The sequence below is a fragment of the Phallusia mammillata genome, chromosome 2, assembly GCF_965637545.1.
Source record: "Phallusia mammillata chromosome 2, kaPhaMamm4.hap1.1, whole genome shotgun sequence".
Lineage (NCBI taxonomy): Eukaryota > Metazoa > Chordata > Ascidiacea > Phlebobranchia > Ascidiidae > Phallusia > Phallusia mammillata.
In genome coordinates, this window is record NC_137253.1 from 13504303 (window position 1) to 13523532 (window position 19230).

The 19230-nt window shown below is 38.7% G+C and overlaps 2 protein-coding genes across 5 annotated transcripts in view; both read right to left on the reverse strand.

Annotated features, from left to right (window-relative positions):
• Positions 1-1742: 1742 nt before the first annotated feature.
• Positions 1743-13521, reverse strand: LOC145214970 (uncharacterized). The gene is made up of 15 exons (XM_080083618.1): positions 13281-13521; positions 12217-12328; positions 9808-9874; positions 9313-9471; positions 8568-8673; positions 8005-8273; positions 7292-7386; positions 6679-6795; positions 6218-6372; positions 5672-5848; positions 5176-5464; positions 4906-5030; positions 4700-4847; positions 4431-4494; positions 1743-4328 (listed from the first exon to the last, which is right to left on the reverse strand). Exons 1-15 carry the CDS (start codon positions 13390-13392, stop codon positions 2559-2561), a joined length of 3765 nt encoding a protein of 1254 aa, XP_079939744.1. The 5' UTR covers positions 13393-13521; the 3' UTR covers positions 1743-2558.
• A 2195-nt stretch (positions 13522-15716) lies between these two features.
• LOC145214971 (thrombospondin type-1 domain-containing protein 4-like) overlaps positions 15717-19230 on the reverse strand; it is a 57470-nt gene continuing 53956 nt past the window's right edge. For all 4 annotated transcript variants that reach the window (XM_080083620.1, XM_080083619.1, XM_080083621.1 and 1 more), the window contains 2 exons: positions 18771-18915; positions 15717-17397 (listed from right to left, as the gene is read on the reverse strand). In XM_080083620.1, coding sequence (XP_079939746.1) covers positions 17252-17397; positions 18771-18915 — 291 coding nt within the window. In that variant the 3' untranslated portion in view covers positions 15717-17251. The remainder of the gene's footprint in view (positions 17398-18770; positions 18916-19230) is intronic.

Sequence of the window (19230 nt, forward strand, 5' to 3'; positions counted from 1 at the left end):
AACTCTAATGTTTGAATTAAATGCTTAAAGTTTTGCAACTGAATAACTAAAACACACGATAATTGACTAATTGGTAAAACCGTACCTTAAATGCGTTTTTAGGTCTGGTCAATTTGGGCTTTGTTGGGCAAATATGGAGTTTTGGTTTGGATCTTCAAAAGCGGGTTTCGTGTCTTTTATGACCTCATAAGATGGTAAATATCTAGTCAACTCGGTCTAATATGTAAAAGAGACACTGGGCATCATTAATTGCACGTTGACGTATTGATTACGATCTTTTTGTGATCCTCCACAAATTTCTACAGCGTCCCTTTCGGGTATTGTAGTTACACGAGTTTAGCCATTGTCTGTATCATTTACTGACAACTCAATCAAAAAACAAGAGACAAATTCAAATCGGTCCAAGCCATTGTTGGCGCCAACGTCTGAATTGTTTCCAAAGTTCTGCGATACAAAGGCGATCCCGAAACACAACGCCGCCGTCGATAAAGATAAAGCTCACTCACTGTCAGCAAATGAATTTCCAATTGAAACAGATGAGCACCTGATAAAGTGTGGGAACAAAATGCGAAATCCGTCTGTGGTGCAAGACCGCCCCCAATATGGTATTGCAGCTAATGCCCTAAACAGGATCCCTAACAATGGAGAGAGGGTTAGGTTATTTTCAGGGTGAACTTGTTGCGACCTCAAGGGACTCTGAATCCAAGGTATGTGATTGGACTTACGTAGTGTTGATACAACGCTTTTGAAGGACCCAGTGCGAAGATACACGTCAAATACTATAGTGTTCCAAAGATTTGGATGGTTATAAATATTTGTTTTTTTAAATTGCCGCAGTTGAATGTAACAAAATAATTTTAATTAAGATGGACATAAACTCATAACTGGGATCCGCCCTGAAGGGTTTCAAGTTGGGTTATAAAATTATGGCATTATTTATTTGTTTGCAACAAAACAAGGAGGCAGGAGATGTAACTGCACCAAGAAAAAAATTAAAACTTGAGCGTTTCAAATTGTACAACCTTTTCTTTTAATACACGTGCATAAATAACTATACAAGGTCATGTTTGGAAAAATCGTTGAAAGCGCGCAGTGGCATCAACCTCCAACGACGACCGCGTTGTTTTCGAAATACGGGCTCCACGGCGCATAGCAACTCGCATTCCATTTGCTTGCCGCTACCGCCCAAGATCTCAGTGTCACAGTCAAGTGGCGCGGCGAAACAACGCCACTGTGACAAGTGCCAAACGCCACTCAAGTCAATAAAGTGGATTATGATGAGCCTATCAATCATGATCTCGACTTTCTTAATGCTACTTGACTGTTATTATCGGTTTAGGCTGAGGGTATTTTTTGAGGGCTTCGAATAAGGGTCGTATGGTTTCTCAATAAGTTGAGTGGGTAATTGATATATTTGGTGACACTTGGTGAATGTGGTAATGCTTCATGACGTTTGTGGCGTAAAAACAAAATGTTTCAATGAGCCTATAATCGTAAAACTCTTTTGAGTTAACCATTTTTCAGTTCTCCAAGAATTGCTGTACGGGTATATAGGTTCTCTATTGAAATTTTGTTTTAGCAGAAACAAATTGGGCCACAAAGGTTTTTTACTAACCCATGTGTTGCTTGATCAAAAATGGTTTTTGACATTGGTGTCAACAGCTTTTCAAAAACTACTGACTGCTGACAGAATGATTGCAGTTCAAATGCCTTACCAATATAAACAAGAGGTAAAAATAATGTATAATCAGGACGTGCAGTATATTTCTTCATGCACTTTACAAAACGCCGCTAGGCGAAAGCGCAATAGTTGCAGAAGTAAAAAAAGGTAAAACCCAATTTCGACATTAAATAACAATATAAATCGAATGCGGTTTGTTCGTTAAAGCGTCTTTGTATGATTGCGTTTAGTGCAAAAAAAAGCACTAGAGTTACGACAACAATTTGGTTATGCTTAATATAATGGACATGCTGACATTCAATGTTTTACATGACGAAAAGGAATGTATGGAAGTTAAGTGTATCTGCTGTGCAGTTACACAAGACAACTAACATTGCACATTTTACAACGACAAAAGCTAATATTGTTTCTATTTACAGTATTTACAGACTTTCCGCAATGGTTTGCTGCAACAACGACAAAAACAAATGGTTTGACACAGAACAGTGGCAGATACCTAAAATTCAAAACAAACGGCAACAGAAAAAACGTCAAGACTACTATAGCATGGAACGAGTTCACAAGAAACGGAGTTGAGAATATGACAAACATTACATAATAGACTGCACACAAAGCAGGCTACAAACACCAAAACAATTTTTGTTTTCTTATAAAATTGCGTGATCAAATGCTTCTAATTTGCACTTATTTCGTTTCATTATTTCTGGTGTATTTTTTTGTGACAGCAACAACACCAACAGTGACATTAAATAAGCGACAACAATTAGCGAAATACATTGAAACGTAACACTGCTTCGTATTTGGTAAAAATGTCGCACTCACAAGAGGGGTAACACATGGAACAAATAAAACTACGTTGCTTGATCGATAGTTTGTCCTACATCATATCTGGTACGGCAGGGGTTGGGACAGGCAACGGATTGTTGGTCAACGCCCATTCCTTGTCCGTGTTTCGCATCTTAGGCATCTTTCGTCGCATCCGCCCTTTAGGTCTCATAGTGTAAAATCCGTAATCTTGCTGACCAGACGACGCTCCTCCCCTTAGCTCCACGTAAGAATCGTCATAGGCGCGTCGATCTTCGCTGGTGCGGTCAGTCTGAAATGACGTCATGGTGTCGCCATGGATACCAGCCGGTGACGTGTATTCGATCTCTTCCCATCCGACTACTGTGGGTACAAAAGGTTCTTCATCGTAAGCTGGACTCATAAAAGTATCTTCGTCAGTGATGCGGGTTCCTTGTATTCGATCCTTCTTCCATTTCTTGCTTCTTCTACCTTTGAAGAGCTTGATAGGTTTCTTCGCTTTGCCTGCTTTAGCTTCTTCGGTTTTAGGAGTGGAAACTGCTTCTTGATGTGGGGAAAATTTTGTCGCCGTCTCCTCCTCTGAACTTATAGCAAATTCCGGGCTTCGTTCAGGGATATCTTGAGTTTCCTCGGAGGATTCGTCCTCAAAAGAATCGTCGTTCAAATCGATAGGCGTCGGCCAATTGTTATCTCCAATTGCTTGCTGCTTATCGGCGACAGAATATTTCTCAACATTTTTACTTTTTCCATCTTTCTTCTTTTTGTTCTTCTTTTTAATCGGGGCATAGCTTTGGGCAGAAAGTATCCCCTTGGCAACAATGAGACCCTTTCTTGCCGAAGATGATTTGTCTTTAAAACTTGACTTCGGCGATGAACTGACAAAGCCACTGGTGTTTGAATCTCCTGACGTTGATGATGACATGGCTTTGTTCTTGGAGGAACCACTTAGTGGCCTCTTTTCGTTTACACCTGGATTAATTGACAGAGCCATTACCGGAAACACTGATGCTGGAGAACTGATGGGGATCAAGTCCTCCTCCGCTGGAGGTGAAGGATACCATGATGTTGAAACCGAAAGAGTATTTGCTCCTTCGCCATCCGGTAATTCTGTGACGGGGAGAACGCAGGGAGGCAAAGGCGGGAAGTTGGAATCAATGGAGTTGGATCTTTCATCTGTTGGCGAAGTGAAGGTTTTGAAAGTCGCGGCTGAGGGAGTGCCCACGTTATCTGTGCTGGGCTTTGGTTCAGATGAGGTGCGCGAAACAAACGGAGAAACAGGAAGGTAATTCGGATTTGTGACGATGCGCGAGTGTTCGAGAGAATCCTTATTGACTGGAGTGTGTGAAGATGAAGACCTGCTATTCAAAACCGAGCCATAATCTGTCTTTGAACCAAGCTTTATCTTCGACTGTGCAGACACAAATGTCGGGTGGACTATCTGCGACAACTTTGTCGATCTTTGGTTCATCGGGTACGCGACTCCTACGGCACGGTTATTGTTGCCATTAAACTGTAAAGAATCCGTCTTGTCATGCCCTGATGGAAATGGTGGGTCTCCCAAGGGCGAGGATTTATCGCTATCGAACAAATCCTCACTCCAAGTGGATTCTTCCCCGCTTTGGACGCCTTCATGAGGGAGATTTTGCACCACGTGTACCCCGGCAGGATTCGAACTCTCAACGTTAAGTTCGGCTCCGTTGTGGATAACCTCTTGGCCGATGTCAAGCGAGCTCCGGTTGTGGTTGATTGGATGGGAACTCGGTTCAATGGACACCCGAGGAGCTTGGCTACGTCTTGACTGGAGAAAACCCTTACGCTCTTCCTTTATTGCTGACTGGTTTGCCTTAACAAATCAAATCATTTTTAATGCAAGTCTTACTCACATCTGTAGCATACTTTAACCAACTGTTTGATACTACATGTTTAGTTGGCCATTAGTTCTTACCACTGCTATTGGAGACGGGTCTTCCCTCGTACAGGATGAAGTGCAAATCGTAACTGATTCTCGTCTGAAATATGACAGGTTACGTTTGGTTTTATATCTTAACAAATTATCATCAATATTTTCGATTTTATATAGGTATTGGCAAAACATGCCTATTATACTGTGATGCAAAATGACTAAAACTTATAGTGTCACTAGTTTCCAAAACCATTCATATGCCTATTTACTTTTTAAAAACGTACGCCTCAAAAGTACAAAAAATGTCTTACAATTTTCTTCGACTTCTGCAATTGATGAAGATAAGGAACAGAAGAAGAACGAGAGAGAACGTGGAAAGGATGCCGACAACGAGGGACAAAGCAAAGTTAGACGAGTTAAAGCACGAACTGTGAGATGCTGCTGTAGACTCCGTTGAATCTGTACGATGATTGGTTAGAAAATATAGTCCACCAGGGTAATGAACATCCAATCTCACCTGAACTCTGTACGTTGGAGTCGTTGGAAAAACTTACGTCAGCGGTAGCTATACTGTCACGTGACCTATGTCCACATTTTCCGCCTGTCCAGTGACAGTAGGGGTTTGCAGAATCGACACAAGACCTAAACAAAACTGCATGACACAGAATTTTTCGCAAAATAATCTACATTGGCCCAGATATGCGTCTAATAAGCATTAAAAAACATATGGGCTAAAATTGCATATAATTGCATTCAGCACTAGTCAATTTGCAACAAAACGTCATACTTTTCTCGCGTGTGAAGAAAACAGGCTTGTTTCGGTATTTTCATGACACAGTGTCGAAAGGCCACGAGTAGTTCGTCGCTTTTCGGTACTAGCAGAATTTTCTGAACGTTCTTGACATCATCCATTTCCAGGCTGCGTGGATCGTCGGATATTGGTGACGAGCGCCCACTATCGGTTGATGGACGCGAACACTTATGGCTTTGATAAACGAACCATTTTTCTGACAAAACAGTGTTGCCAGATGTCAGGTTTAACGATGCAACTTTCAAAAGCTTGCCGTCATCGGTACCTAAGAATTAAACAAGAGATAAAATAAATACACAAAATGATTTCAGCATTGACAAGTTCAATAATGCACTTATTTTAAATTATAATTCACCTCATTGTAAGGAGATGTTTAATACAGTTTAGTAACCACATGTCACCATAAACAACTTTAAAAATGACAAAAGACTTTTAGTGACAACTAATGAAAGCAAAGCACAAAATTGCTTACCAATATACATCATTGTGATATTTGATCCACTTGTTTCATACGTTTCCACTGTAATAGCGGTGAACCGGGATCGACTTTGCGTTGTCATGAACACGGGATGGTTGCCTAGCGACCCGACGCTTTCGTACATGATTGGATGCTGCTGGGCAAAGCGTAGGTCGTGTGGGTTGACAATTGCTACATACAACAAAATTCTGATCAATATGCAGTAACAGTTTTTTTAGACAATGAAAAGTCAAACAAAGTAAAAAAAAAGATTCGCCTAATCGTTTTAAATATAGGGTGGATATCTTTTTGTTTTACATGTATAGCTTGTATAATGGTATACCACTTAACTAAACCTTATTTCTCGAGGTGTTAACCACTTCTAAAATGAACCTTAAAGATATTTAGGCCAGGGGGTTTGTGTAAGTAAGCAAAAACGTGATAAATCCGAAATATAAGGGTGAAAAATAAGTGTTAAAAAGTCTTGAAAATATGCCAAGGGATAAACGAAGAGATAAAAGACCGGAATAACAGCGGAGAAAAAATACTGCTACATCTTACGATTTGTTCTGCACTTTGTGGGATGCATTGACTTCACTATTCTTTTTCTGTTCCAGCAAAACGAGGTCTTGTTTTGTTCCCAGAAGTTGCCGGAGAATGTCCTTTCAATGTCGGACAATCGAAACGCGCAAACTGCAGAACCGCTGATACTGTTCCTATAAAGGCAATAATAATTTATACTTTATATTGAGCACTGTTTTAATACTTTATATTGAGCACTGTTAACAAATACGGAAAAGACATCTTCTCAACCAAACCGAAGATGCTTGTCAAAATTTAACAACAAATTTTCAGTAATATCCCCAAAACGAATATGTACCAAGCGATACTAGTCAAACAACGTTTTGTTTGTGAAGAAACACATGTAAACAGTATGTTTTAAAATATTAAACAAAACTTTTTTACACAAAGCAGACCAAATAACAAGTTTGTAAAGTACACAACATTTATTGGTGACTTACTCTGGTGTGTTCATTATAGCAAATACGACTGGTCCTCCATCAAGGTCAATCGCATCAGTAACACCTTTGATTTCGCTGAAGTAAAACGGTCGATTTCCCGGGATTGAACAGTTTAACCTGCCGAAATACAACTGAATCAACATTTTTGGATATCTATTAAAGCTGGCGTGCAAACATTTTACGATAGTAATGTCTCATTTTTTCTTTAGAGGGAAACAAATGTGTTTTTGCTTTCAAACTTGATTCTTTAAATTCATCCAATTTTCCCTTAACTTTTAAACAGTTACTTATTTGTTGAAATATTTACTATACAAACTATAATTGTGTGATTTGTCGAAAAAGTAAATTTACAGAAGCATATACCTTAAAACTTTGACATAATAGTTGTTTAAATATTTCCAACTTTATTGCACTTAGTCGAAACATAGGTAACAAACAAACCAATACAGCTATAGCAGAAACAGTCAAGTGTGCAAGTGTGAGTCTTATGATAATGTCACAATTTCTTTGAAGGCAAACTACCATTGATTCTGAGCAAGAGATGTATAAATTAATAATGCAAGTTTTTTCCTGGCGCGCCGAAATGCTTTCAATGAATTATGAATGAACCAACCTAGCCTTGAAGAATGAAGTCCACTTCTGAACGAGAAGGTTGCGAGTTCCTCCTTGATCTTGCTTGCAGACTTGAGCCACCCGGGAATAAACAATCTGTTGCAAAAAACAAATAAGTTATTGCTTAAAATGTAGATGTGAAAATACAGAGTAAAAACCACTACAGGACGAAATTAGTTTTCTATAGACGTTAGGAATAGAAATTACAATTCAAGAACAAAAAAATTAGGTAAAGGTATAGCAACTGCATAAAAAAAACATACCTAAAAATACTTGTTTACAAAATATTAATATACAAAGTATGTGTGCTTAAAAGTGATAAAAACGCTAGTCGCACTAACTATTTAACTCGCACAAAAGAAATAGAAAATTTGGTTAGAAATTATTAGACCATATGGTTAGGAAGAATATTAAGTTTGGATAAGATGACATTTGACTAGAACACATTTTATTTCTTCTAACGATTGCCGCCAAATGCAAGGTCAATTCTATACCATTACTTATTCATCACCACAATTTAAACAAGTGGATCCACTGGGCCCTTTTTGTTTTGATGTACAACGTAATTTACTAAGCTATTTTAAGCCATTAGCAAAGATTGCAGTTCCATGTTTAAAACCATAAAAATTCAGTCAGCCATATATCCTAAGTTTCTTTTTATACTTGAGTATCGCGTCTTGGACCATTTGAACAAAGTTTCGAAAGTACATTTACCTTGTCGATTCCAGCGGACGCCTCGTTTGCAACTTCTCGGAAGAATATTAGCATCTTGTCTTGTGTCTCAACCATTCCGACAAAGTGGGGATCATCGAGCCACTGCCAGTTTTTACTGCGTTCGGTACGAAGGGAGGCGTGCGGTGCGTTCGAACCCACAACTTTTGGAGTGGAACTCCTGAACAAGTTGACGTCTGCCACGGCGCTACGAGAGATTGCAGCATCAAGGCGATTGAAATCAACCCGGGTAGCAATATATATGTCCCCGTCTGAAAAATAAATTATGGTTCAATGTCAAAATACTAAACTTTTGAACAAGTACCGGCCAAAGGGACAACGTAGTCCCTTCAATGTACTGTCAAACTGTAAATGTTTTTGTCTTGATTGTAAATAAAACACATCAAAAATAATTTCTATTTAAATAAGATCTTGAAACCAAAAATTTGATGAGTTTGTTTCTGAAAATTAGTTTTTAGATATAGAGCAGTGGTCGATTTTAGGTACTGTTGTCCGTAACTTCGTTTCACCTAAAAAAGTGATGAAGACCAACAAGCAAAACAAACCTGAAACACGGTATACAAGCGATGAAAGGTCATCAAATGGTATCCGGTAGTTGACAGCACGTGGTGCGCTGTGATACATACTGTTGTTGATGCGATTTCCATTCCACTGTAACAAAACAATTCACAGAGCGTTAATATATATGTAATATACCATATATGGTTTCCAGTTGAAAACGATACAGATATAGATTTAAAGCATAAGCAGGTCTTTTCATGACCGTAAACGACTACCCGAGTACACTGACCGTTTTGTTAAGTGTAAATGATTGGCTAACAGATTTTTTTGGCTTGATACTACTATAGATGAGCTTTTTTGTGTGTGAGCCCATTGTCTCAGTGCTCGTCTACTCGGAATAATAGGCATCCATGTAATTATAGGCATCTATGTGCATCACAATTTGAAAAGGGAACCCTGTTGGGCTCAGTTAAATTAGGGGGACAGTCACACCTCTTACTTCCATTAGTCGAAAACCTTCAGACTAATTCCGAATATCTTTTAATTGTCGATAGCGTGCAAATGGCAATTGTCGATAGCGTGCAAATGACTTCACGTTCAGATTTTTATAATTTTTACACATAGATGTACTCTGGAATAAGCGAAAGTAATTTGAGTCTTGTCTATGTATATTTTCAAGATTTACAATTAATCTTCTTCAAATGGCAAAAGTATAACTAACTGCCAAACTTAAACGCCTTATGAATTGAATAAAGCGTTTGCCACTAAGATTTGTTAAATTAAGTTTACCACATATTCTCGGCAGAGTGGAACTGCTGCGTTGGTGCCACAAAGCAGAAGCGAATTGGAAGATAGTGGCGCTACCACGCGGATGTAGTTTTGGCAAGTTGTCACTGAGCCAGTTTTCTTCTCGCACATTGTATTGTTCTGTCTGAACCAATACAACACCTAAAAAGAAACAAATAAATTAAGTTGGACAATTCACTTTATGAAACGACGTGGTTTCGGTTTTGCTTTAAACGTGGTATCTAAACCAGTGTAGCAAATTTTTGGACTTAAAAAATCGTGGTTTTCATCTTTACAACGCGATCGAATTGTTGATTGAAATGAAACTCATTTTACAGTATACTTTTTATAACTCCGAAACCATAAGTTATGTATGTCTCTATTTATTAACAACATAATTAGCATCTTATTCAAATATAATCTGAATTAAAATCTGTCGCCACACCTGTGCCATTCTTGAAACCATTTCGTTCGGAACTAATAAAATATTTATCTTACCTGATCGTAGAAAATGTCGCTACCTTTTCGAAGCAATGACTCACGGGAAATGACAAACACCGCATTTCTACAAAAACAGATAAATAATTGAGCCTTTGGTTCAAAATCTTTCTTGTGAATCATAAATAAACATAAACAATGATAAATAATATGATAATCACGCAACACAATTTTTGAATCTCGTTTAGGAATCTTGTTTAAAAAGTAGGTTAAATTGCTGGTAACAATATGTTTACAGGCATAAGTTTCAACTTTGCACTATAGACAAAAAAGTTCGAAAGTTTTCAACTTAAATTATCACTTTTCAGTTTTCTTTTCTTAAAAAAGAAAGGATACGTTTTACACTGCTTTGCAAACGTACATTTGTGTCAAACATGTGCTGTAATAAAATGGACATCTGCCTGAAGATTGCAAAAAGGACATTCATCTTTTTTGTACAGTTGTTGCTGCAAGGCAAGAACTATATTGGCGGTGTGCCTTTATTGGATAAAATAAACAAAAAACTCTCGCCCTAATCTTGTTGTAACTTCATCCGGTACCAGACGGGCCTCGTGTCTCCAGGGAATGTGGTCATTTCCAGAATCAACATATGGCGCGAAACAACTACACGCATGGTTAATTAAGTGGCGCCAATCGATACATGAGCTCTGCACGAGGACAAAATGCCTCATCGATCTGACTAAACCGGCTATTTCGCTTCACTGCGATTCAACAATACATATATGTTTGGTTTACGCTTATAGACTTGATACTATGAACACAGTAAGCAGAATATGTTTAAATGTTGGTTTTTGCGATTGTGTCCCCTACAATTCTCAAATTGATTAGGTTTCTGAAAATTAAATCAAGCCAAGTTGCTTAAAACGCTGTCAAGTTTTACATGCCGCTTTGAAACCATTTGTGGTTTGTGAAAATGGTTCTCTTCTTTTGAACACTATGTAGTCATATCCACATGAGCCCTCATTTGTATCAAAAGCAGAGGAGCAAAATGCTATACGTTGATATTTGCAGCAAAATTGTTGAGCTTTAAAGGAATGATAGAAAATTCCCACAATTGGCTTTTTCATTAAATTTCGAATAAATTTCTTTTTCGATTTTTATGGGCCTATAATAATTAATGCGCCGCAACGGCTACACTATTTCTCAGTGAGTATATCATCCCTAGTGTATGAGGTTTAGGTCATCATACACGTACACAAAAATACAAACAATCACAATAAAGTCAGTTTGAAAGCTGCTTATATGTTTACACAAAATCACAATTCAGCAGCCTCGTTGCAATTCCCTGGCCAACTTCCGTATTAACGACGATGCTTGACAAAAGCTGATTACGTAACGCAGCTGACGTAACCACTTTGGTCAAGATCATTGAGTTATTGATTAGGAACATCACTGCGTAAAAACCCACACAAAACAGTAGATGAGCTTCCTTAAGTCTTAACTGCCATTAGCTTTAATCCCTCTTGCAAAACATTCGTTTCTATGTCGTGAAAGGTAACCGACAGAAGATGTCACCACTTTTGGTCATGATTATAGATTTATTTTGAAGAGTGTCAATCTCTTTATTGTTAATTAGCTTACATTGACTATTTATTTGATTTAAAAAAATAAACCTTTTATACGACGTTTAATTTCGTGTCAGCTGTTTTGGGACCGTTTTTTTTAAGTCTGACTAGCGAAACCACTTGGATGGTCTAACGTAAAAAATGCAAATTTATATTTGGAACAATAACAAAGGAAACAATTATAAAGAGCTCTACCCTATTAATTTAACCTTAAGAAAACCGGAACTGTTACTATTTAACCCCGCCCAGTGGATATTTCGGTTTCCAAAGTGCATAAGGCTATTTTAACTAACAAAGGCCATCACGAATGTGGACTACATGTACAGAAACTGTAATGCTATTGTCACAAAATAATACAATGCGTTATTTTAAACCGGGTTACGAAAGTGAACACGATAGATAGAGTTTAGACAACTAAAATTAGAATGTTTTTGAATAAGCAAATTTAAAGTCGGTTATTTTTACGGATTTTTATGGGTTAATTTATACTTATAGCATTGGGGCAATTGTATGCTTTAGATGGAGAAATAACAGGATATCTTTGAGGTAAATATCATCCAAAACCACGATTACTTTATGTTAGTAGTTTAAAGACTTATTAAAGGTGTTCAATGAGAACGTCCTTACTAACGACAAATTGGATTTGGATGCAAATGCTCATTATCTTGAAAATAAACCTGGGCCACTTAAGACATACAAAAATAAACACAACACGTGTTTTTGTTAGGTCTAAGCAAACTAATTTTCTCCCAACTCATAGCAAAAGACACTAAACTAAGTAAACGAGATGCATAAAACTCCAGCATAAATATTTTGAGAGCATGACATCCAAATGCAACATTACCTTGTTCCAAGTAAGAGGTTGTCATCTACGAATCGAACTTCTTGAACGTCCAGAATAGAACGAGGATCGCCTTCAGTTTTTTTTCCAGTAAATCCTGCAACGTTTCTTAAATCTGAAACAAAAACATTCGCATTTTAATTTTTGTTATTTACATTCTAAATACAAAGCCCACTTGGACAATCACAACTTTAGATGAACATTTCAAATAAGTTATTGGTAATATTTGACGAATGCCCAGCTCAATTTGCTCAATTGATGCAACAAAAAAGCAATTGAGCTTTGTATGATACATGTGGAATTAAATGATTCTAATGGGCCAACCACAAAATCAAGCCACATTTCATAGCTGCGAGCAATTGGGAAAGGTTTTTCAAACAAAACAGGGACTTATTCTGTCAGCCTGGATCGGTAACATAGTGGCATGATCCTATCGTGACCCAACGCACATCCCGTGATCTTCATGACACCACGGCGTTGCAATTTCGTTTCCGATAACGTAAATAAAATGCTGCGTTTAAACACGACATGACAATCACTATGTTGCTGTTATTAACCGGTTTTATTTATAGTTTTAAACAAAGGTTATGGTATTTACTTAACTAACCCTTGTTGCAATTTGGTTTATAATCACTCCTTTGTGATGTGGGCACAGTTTCGGTTTCTTTCATACTGATCAGCTGGACGTGCCCATTTTAGGTATTTTACAGTCCAATAGCTCATGACTCTATAGTCTATACATTGCCTTTTAGGGCGAAACGAAACAAGCTGACCTAAATGGTCAAGTTTTGCTTAAAACGTACGAACTACTGCTTGTTTAAGTATCAAACTAAATTCTCTAGTGCACAGTAAGCTTTGTGGAATTTGTTTCCCCAAATTGGGTTAAGGACGGATCAACAAATATTATAACATAACTCATATAGTTTCAACATTCTAAAATGCATTATACACGAATTTAGAAAATACAAACAGTAAAAGACAAAGCTGGTAGATATTTTACAAATCGACGTTAGTGACCAGCCTGTTTTGCACAAATCATTCTGACAACAAACGGAAGCCCAACATACCGTTAAGGTTCTTGACAACGAGACGTGGTATTTGATCATCAGGGTAGGCAGCACTGCAGTAATTCCATGCGGCACAGAGAGTGAAGAAAATAACTACCCGCCACACAAGCATCTTGAGAACTTCAGGCGCAAGATGTTGTATATTCCATGTAAAGTTGGTCTCATTCAAGTAAGAAGTGTTTTCGTTGAACTATCATCACTAACCAAAAAATCACCTTAAAATGCCAAAAAACGTATTTTCTTTCATCGTCGTGCTTAAGGGTATAAACGGCTCAGATTTGTTGCACTTGCATATAACACAGCCGCAAAACTAGTTACATGATGGCCTTACATTGTAGGCCTCAACATGCGTATATACACAAACAACCCTAGCTTTAATCCAACACGCAATTCAGCAATCTTTCACAGCAGGGTAGTAGCGTTGATGTATTGCAGTCACTTGCTGCTTTACATAGCTAATCTGTCTCTTAAACTGCTGACTGGGACCGACCCGTGTAACGGTGACATGCACATGCAGTCACACATAAGACAGCATGGATATGAGAAAGAAACTCTTGTGCTGTCAGTAGGATCATTTGATGCGGCCTGAACGGAAATTACTAAGTTCCGTTTGCCTCTGTGCGCGTCATTAACAAAATATATAAGAGTTGTGGGTTGATGTGCTATTGTTAGGTGAGATTTGCATTGATACCCAAATGCATACTGATTGTTTTTTCAAACGAAACTGGCTGTTTGATTAGGCTATATTAAGGCATAGACTTTTTAACTTGCAGTTATATTATATCAGCTGTTGCTGCCAGGCATAATATCAACTTTATAGTTGTAGTTCCATTGTTAGTATTTCATTATGGGACATATGTCAAAAGTCTCCCTACTATCAAAGACTCTATTTTACAAACAAACGTACAATATCAAACGCAACAATTTGATTACATTTCTTGATTACATGATTACAAAATTTTGACACAAATACAACAACTTGTTAATCCCACTTGTCACATTTTAGCCAGCAACTAAAACTACACTTTTTATAAACTGGCTGGTTTATTTTAACGTCGAGGTCTACAAAGGATCGGAAATCCCAGGGCGGACGCAAAACAGAGGAAGCACGTTTTTTCTAAGCCTTAACCCTGTGTGACCTTTTGTTTTTACGAACTGACGTCAGTAGAAAATACTCAACAATAATCTGCCACCCTAGGTGCTAACATGGTCAGGCTACACTTGGCAACCAAAACAAATCTGCGTTTTTATCATAGTGAATAAAGCTCGTGCTTATAAACAACACAGGAGCCGTATTGCAAGTAGATATAGCCAATTCGTTTAGTTTAAAATTACCCTCGTTTGGGGTTGCTTTTTTGTGCTGCCTCACAGCAAAAAGATTTTTGCATTTAAAACAGGCTTGTCATCCTTCACTTTCTGGAAATGCTGACTATTTCACCAAGATTGGTATACTGGTGTATCAGGCAGCTATTTCTGATGTAAACAATCAAATAAACTTCAACTCGCTTGAATCTTAACAAAATCAAATCCTTAACTACTCAAACCTGTAAATTAACACTCGCGCAGACACTTTGCATGTTTTTCCATGCACGTCCGATCAGCAGGTACAACGTTTGAACGTCTGGGCAAGAAAACTGTTGCCGGTGGTCGATAGAACGCCAGCTGTTGTTCCAGCGTCGGGCGGGAAAATCAATTATTCAAAGCGCGTTTCGGTGCAAAAGCGCACGAGGTGGGCCCACGAGCAGACAAGCTGACTGGGAGCTTTGGTGTGGGCGAAACGGAGCGGAATCAAGCTACATACAGATTAGAATTAGATAGACTTATCACCGAAACACAAGTAGGCTACCTGATAACAGGAGTGCTTTCAACACTTGCCTTTTAAAGCTGTCATTCTGTTTAAAATAGTGCTTGGGCCGCTAAAGTGAACGTCGCGTATTGAAATGTAATACTTTTGTATTGTTGTACCATGTACAGTATTTGATATTTAGTGACAACTCTTCTCCATGAGTGTTCGAACAATTTTTTTATTCAATTTGATTCCCATTTTCGCCAAATGTGAAACCTAAAAGCTGATAATTACAAATTCCGGTCATTTCGTTTGTGGTCTTGATGTGGGCCAGGTCCCTCAAAACATTCATTCAACTGGTTGGCCGCTCACATGCAGTACAACGGTGAGCTGCAGCGCGTCTACAACCCATCCACTTGCCACGTTTTTGCGCTCGATAATGTGCAATGTTGCGCAGCTATTTCCGGCTTGGTGATTGTTTTGCTGTATTTTCGTTCACCAAGAAAAATAAACTGAATCAACTTAACTCACCTCATTCCCTTAACTTATGCTCGCTCTCACAACGCCCATATTACCAAACCTTGACGCCACCATTCGGATATTTCAGTTCCATTTCTCAACGCATGGTGGCAGTACAGATACCAAAACTGTACGATGAAACGAAACTGCGTTTTTTATTCACAAAGTACAAGAGAGGAACCGTGTACCGAAACAATGGAAGCGGAACGAAATAAGCAAAGCCCATTACAACGATTTCGGAACACATAGTGCACACAATAATACTGATCAAACAAATGTGAAATTCGTATTGGGAATGTCAGTACTTTTGTTAGTCATTTTAGTTTTATTTCGGTTGGACTTGTCGCAATGAAATACTGCGACTGGTACTTCAATTTAAGAAGCAATAGGTTTGCTCTGGATAATTGCCTACAGAAAGCATAGGCCTTAAAATGTTTTATACAACAAAACGAAGAAACAAAACATTTAGCTTTGAATCAATGGGTAATGCACAAACGGTTTTGCACAAAACAAAAATGACTTGCCAAATTACGATTTGCGTGCAGAGACTTGTTACATGTACGAAAATACAAAAATAGAAACTATTAAGTTACGAAAAACCAACTCATGCAACTTAGCAAAGCACTAACTATGGCAGCTTAAATGTGACGCAAAAATCGCACGAAACAATGTGAAAATGCTGCAACACTGAAAAAGCATTCCAACGTATTAACAGGTCATCGTGCAGTGTACATGGGCTGTTATAAGGTGTAACAGAAGAGGACAGAAGAGTTGTATGCGAGGCCACAAGCGGAAAAAAAGATATGAAGAAAAATCTCGAACTTTCCACGGGCGAACAGGATAGGTGCAAAGCGAACTAGTGGTTATCGTATCACTGCATGGGATGAGAAACAAGGAACTTTTTACGCAAGCAACACCGTCCGGGGTTTTGGGCCTGGCCTTGGTTTAGTTTGTATTTAAATTACTCAGTTCCACCATGTTAAATGTTCGTAATTTACCAAAATACAATCATCATATACATCAAATGCAATACAACGTTAGATTGTAATAATCATATCCAATTTCTGACGGGTATGATTTTCATCAAACAACTGCTGTAATACAATTTAAAACGTTTTGTATCGAATATCTATTAGGAGACTTTTCCAATACTCATTAAATGGGCATGTTAACAGTTTGAATTCTAAGTTATTGATGCCTCCATAATGTGTTAATATGGTGTCAGTACAGAGGAATGATTAGCAAAGGCGGGGATGCATGACTACAGTACAATGCTGAACAAAACGTGGTGGGAGCAAACGGTATAAACGCCGCCAGTTTTTTTGCTTTCAAACGATTTTCTGTTACGTAATTTTGACGACGTCACACAATCAGTACACCTTGTGAAAGTTGCCATATGGGAGATATACATATGCTGATAGGTCTTACAATTGGGTGTTAATGGATAAGCATACTTACATGTTGATTGTGTATGAGCTTACAACGCGGTCGAGAGGAGGTCACACAGAATAAATACTCGTTACAAATACAAAAGAAGAACAAAGAAAAATGTAATCAACCATCCGTCAGCCGGCGCTGCGACTCGCGGCGAACGCACTCAAACGCACACTCCGCGCTGCGTCATAGGTCACGTGAGATGGCTTGGTAGTCTCGACGCAGTCCCGGGTCACTTGCGGAAGGTGATGGTCGAGTCTGGCGACGAATTGTGCTGGAAGCAGGTCAGGCAACACATGGTTCTGTAGTAGGTGTATGAGCAGAATCTGGCCCGTAACACAAGCTGGCAGTTGCGCAGGCGATCCGTGCAGTTCGGATCTGTGTATAAGCAAGAATTGACGTTGGAACGCGCCCAGCGCGCGGCAAAGCAAATGCCAATTGAAAGTTGCATGCACAATCCACACATTGTATGTCAGGGATTTTCAATCCAGGTTCTAGCGTCCAATTGCAAAATGTTTTTTGATTTTTTAAACAATTATGTGGACGGTTGGCACTTATGTTTATGTCAAGTAAGATGTGCGAGCGAAACGCCTACTGCTTAAAACGTACCATGTCTAAGTTCGCTATAAATTAAGAATCCCAAGGTGTCGTATACATATTGTTGGTGTTAAAACTGTAGAGAACTTGTTTTTCACATTTATGACAAAGTAGATTTAAAAGCGCAACCCAGACTAATTAGCGCAGCTAAATTAGGCAAAGCAGAAAAATTGCACACTTTAGCCATTGCTGCCCATATGAAAATATTTGTACCAAACGAATGTTGGCAAAATGTGAGCATTCAAACCGCAAAACACGGTAACCTTCAACACCACACAGCAGAAAGCATTCCAATCTCAACACACATCATACAGAATTCACAGATTGCAAATTCATCGTGACCGCAGCACACAAAAACCGCACCAACACGAGTCCGCAGGCGCAACGCGAAGCAGCTGTAATAACAACTCGTAAACGAGAAACGGGCTTATTGGATGATCTTATGCGATGAAATCAGCCTGTTATCACAACTTGCTTTTCCAGCAAATGAAAAATCTCAGCCACGGAGCCGGCATGTTTTGCTTGGCAAGCGACGAATCTTACAGTTTGTTGTTGCAGGGCTGGAAGGGCCAACCCAAGGCGACAGGTCTTTACTTGGATAGATTTATGTACGTTGGTTATAACGAGTTATTAACGTTAGTATGCGGTTTACTTTCTTGTGTGCTTTATAACTGTTTACGACTTCCGCGTTATGCTATATTTGATAGTTTAAAACGGTTCCCCCTGTTCGTAATCATCTTTGAACTAAACCGACGTATGAGTTAATGCAAACTTCTTTAGGCGCAGTTGATGTTTAACATAGAGTGATGTCGTTAACCAAACAAGCGTAATTTGTTGATGATATGCCACCGTAGTTTTTCGCAGGCAAGTAGTTTAACTTTTTGTACATTAAGCCCCACACATGATTCACTATTACGATTCAAATATTATCCCAAATAATGTTTTCCAAAGTAGCAATACGAGAGCATCACAAAACGCCAAACGCTTTAATATAAGACAATGAAACAGGACAGTTTGTTGCAGCACGAGCAATTATCGTGCCTGAATGATAAGATGCAGGTCTTGCAAAGCAGCTCGTCAAGGTAATTGCCAAGAACGCGTTTCCACACTAAAGCCACCGCACTAACGTTTTGCACCCTACAATTACAACTTACCGTGAACTGAGACGCAGTTAGCGGTGTTGCATCGCTCCGAGTCACGTGGTCTCTCGTTCGCCGCACATAAGTCGCTGTAGTCGCCGTGCTCATCCAAGCATTGCACGTCACGTGACCGAGTACCGCCGTTGCACGATGCAGTGCACTGTAAGGAAACATGACGAGTCAATTTCGTCGAGAAAAGCGTCGTAATAGTCAGGTCGGACTTGAATTTCACTCTACCTTATTTACTATGCAATCGCATGCAGGTACAAATCCTGTAAATTATTATGTAACCGAGACCGCCAAATTGGTTTATTCCATAAACATAAATTTCAGGCTATTCCAAAACTTTAGGATTTAGGACGGCTTGAATACAGATCAATCTCCGACACATAAACGCAAAAAATGGTAATGTTGTAAGATTTTGTTTTCAAAAAATCATAATCATCCAGAAATAAAGATGTTCAAAGGAACTTGA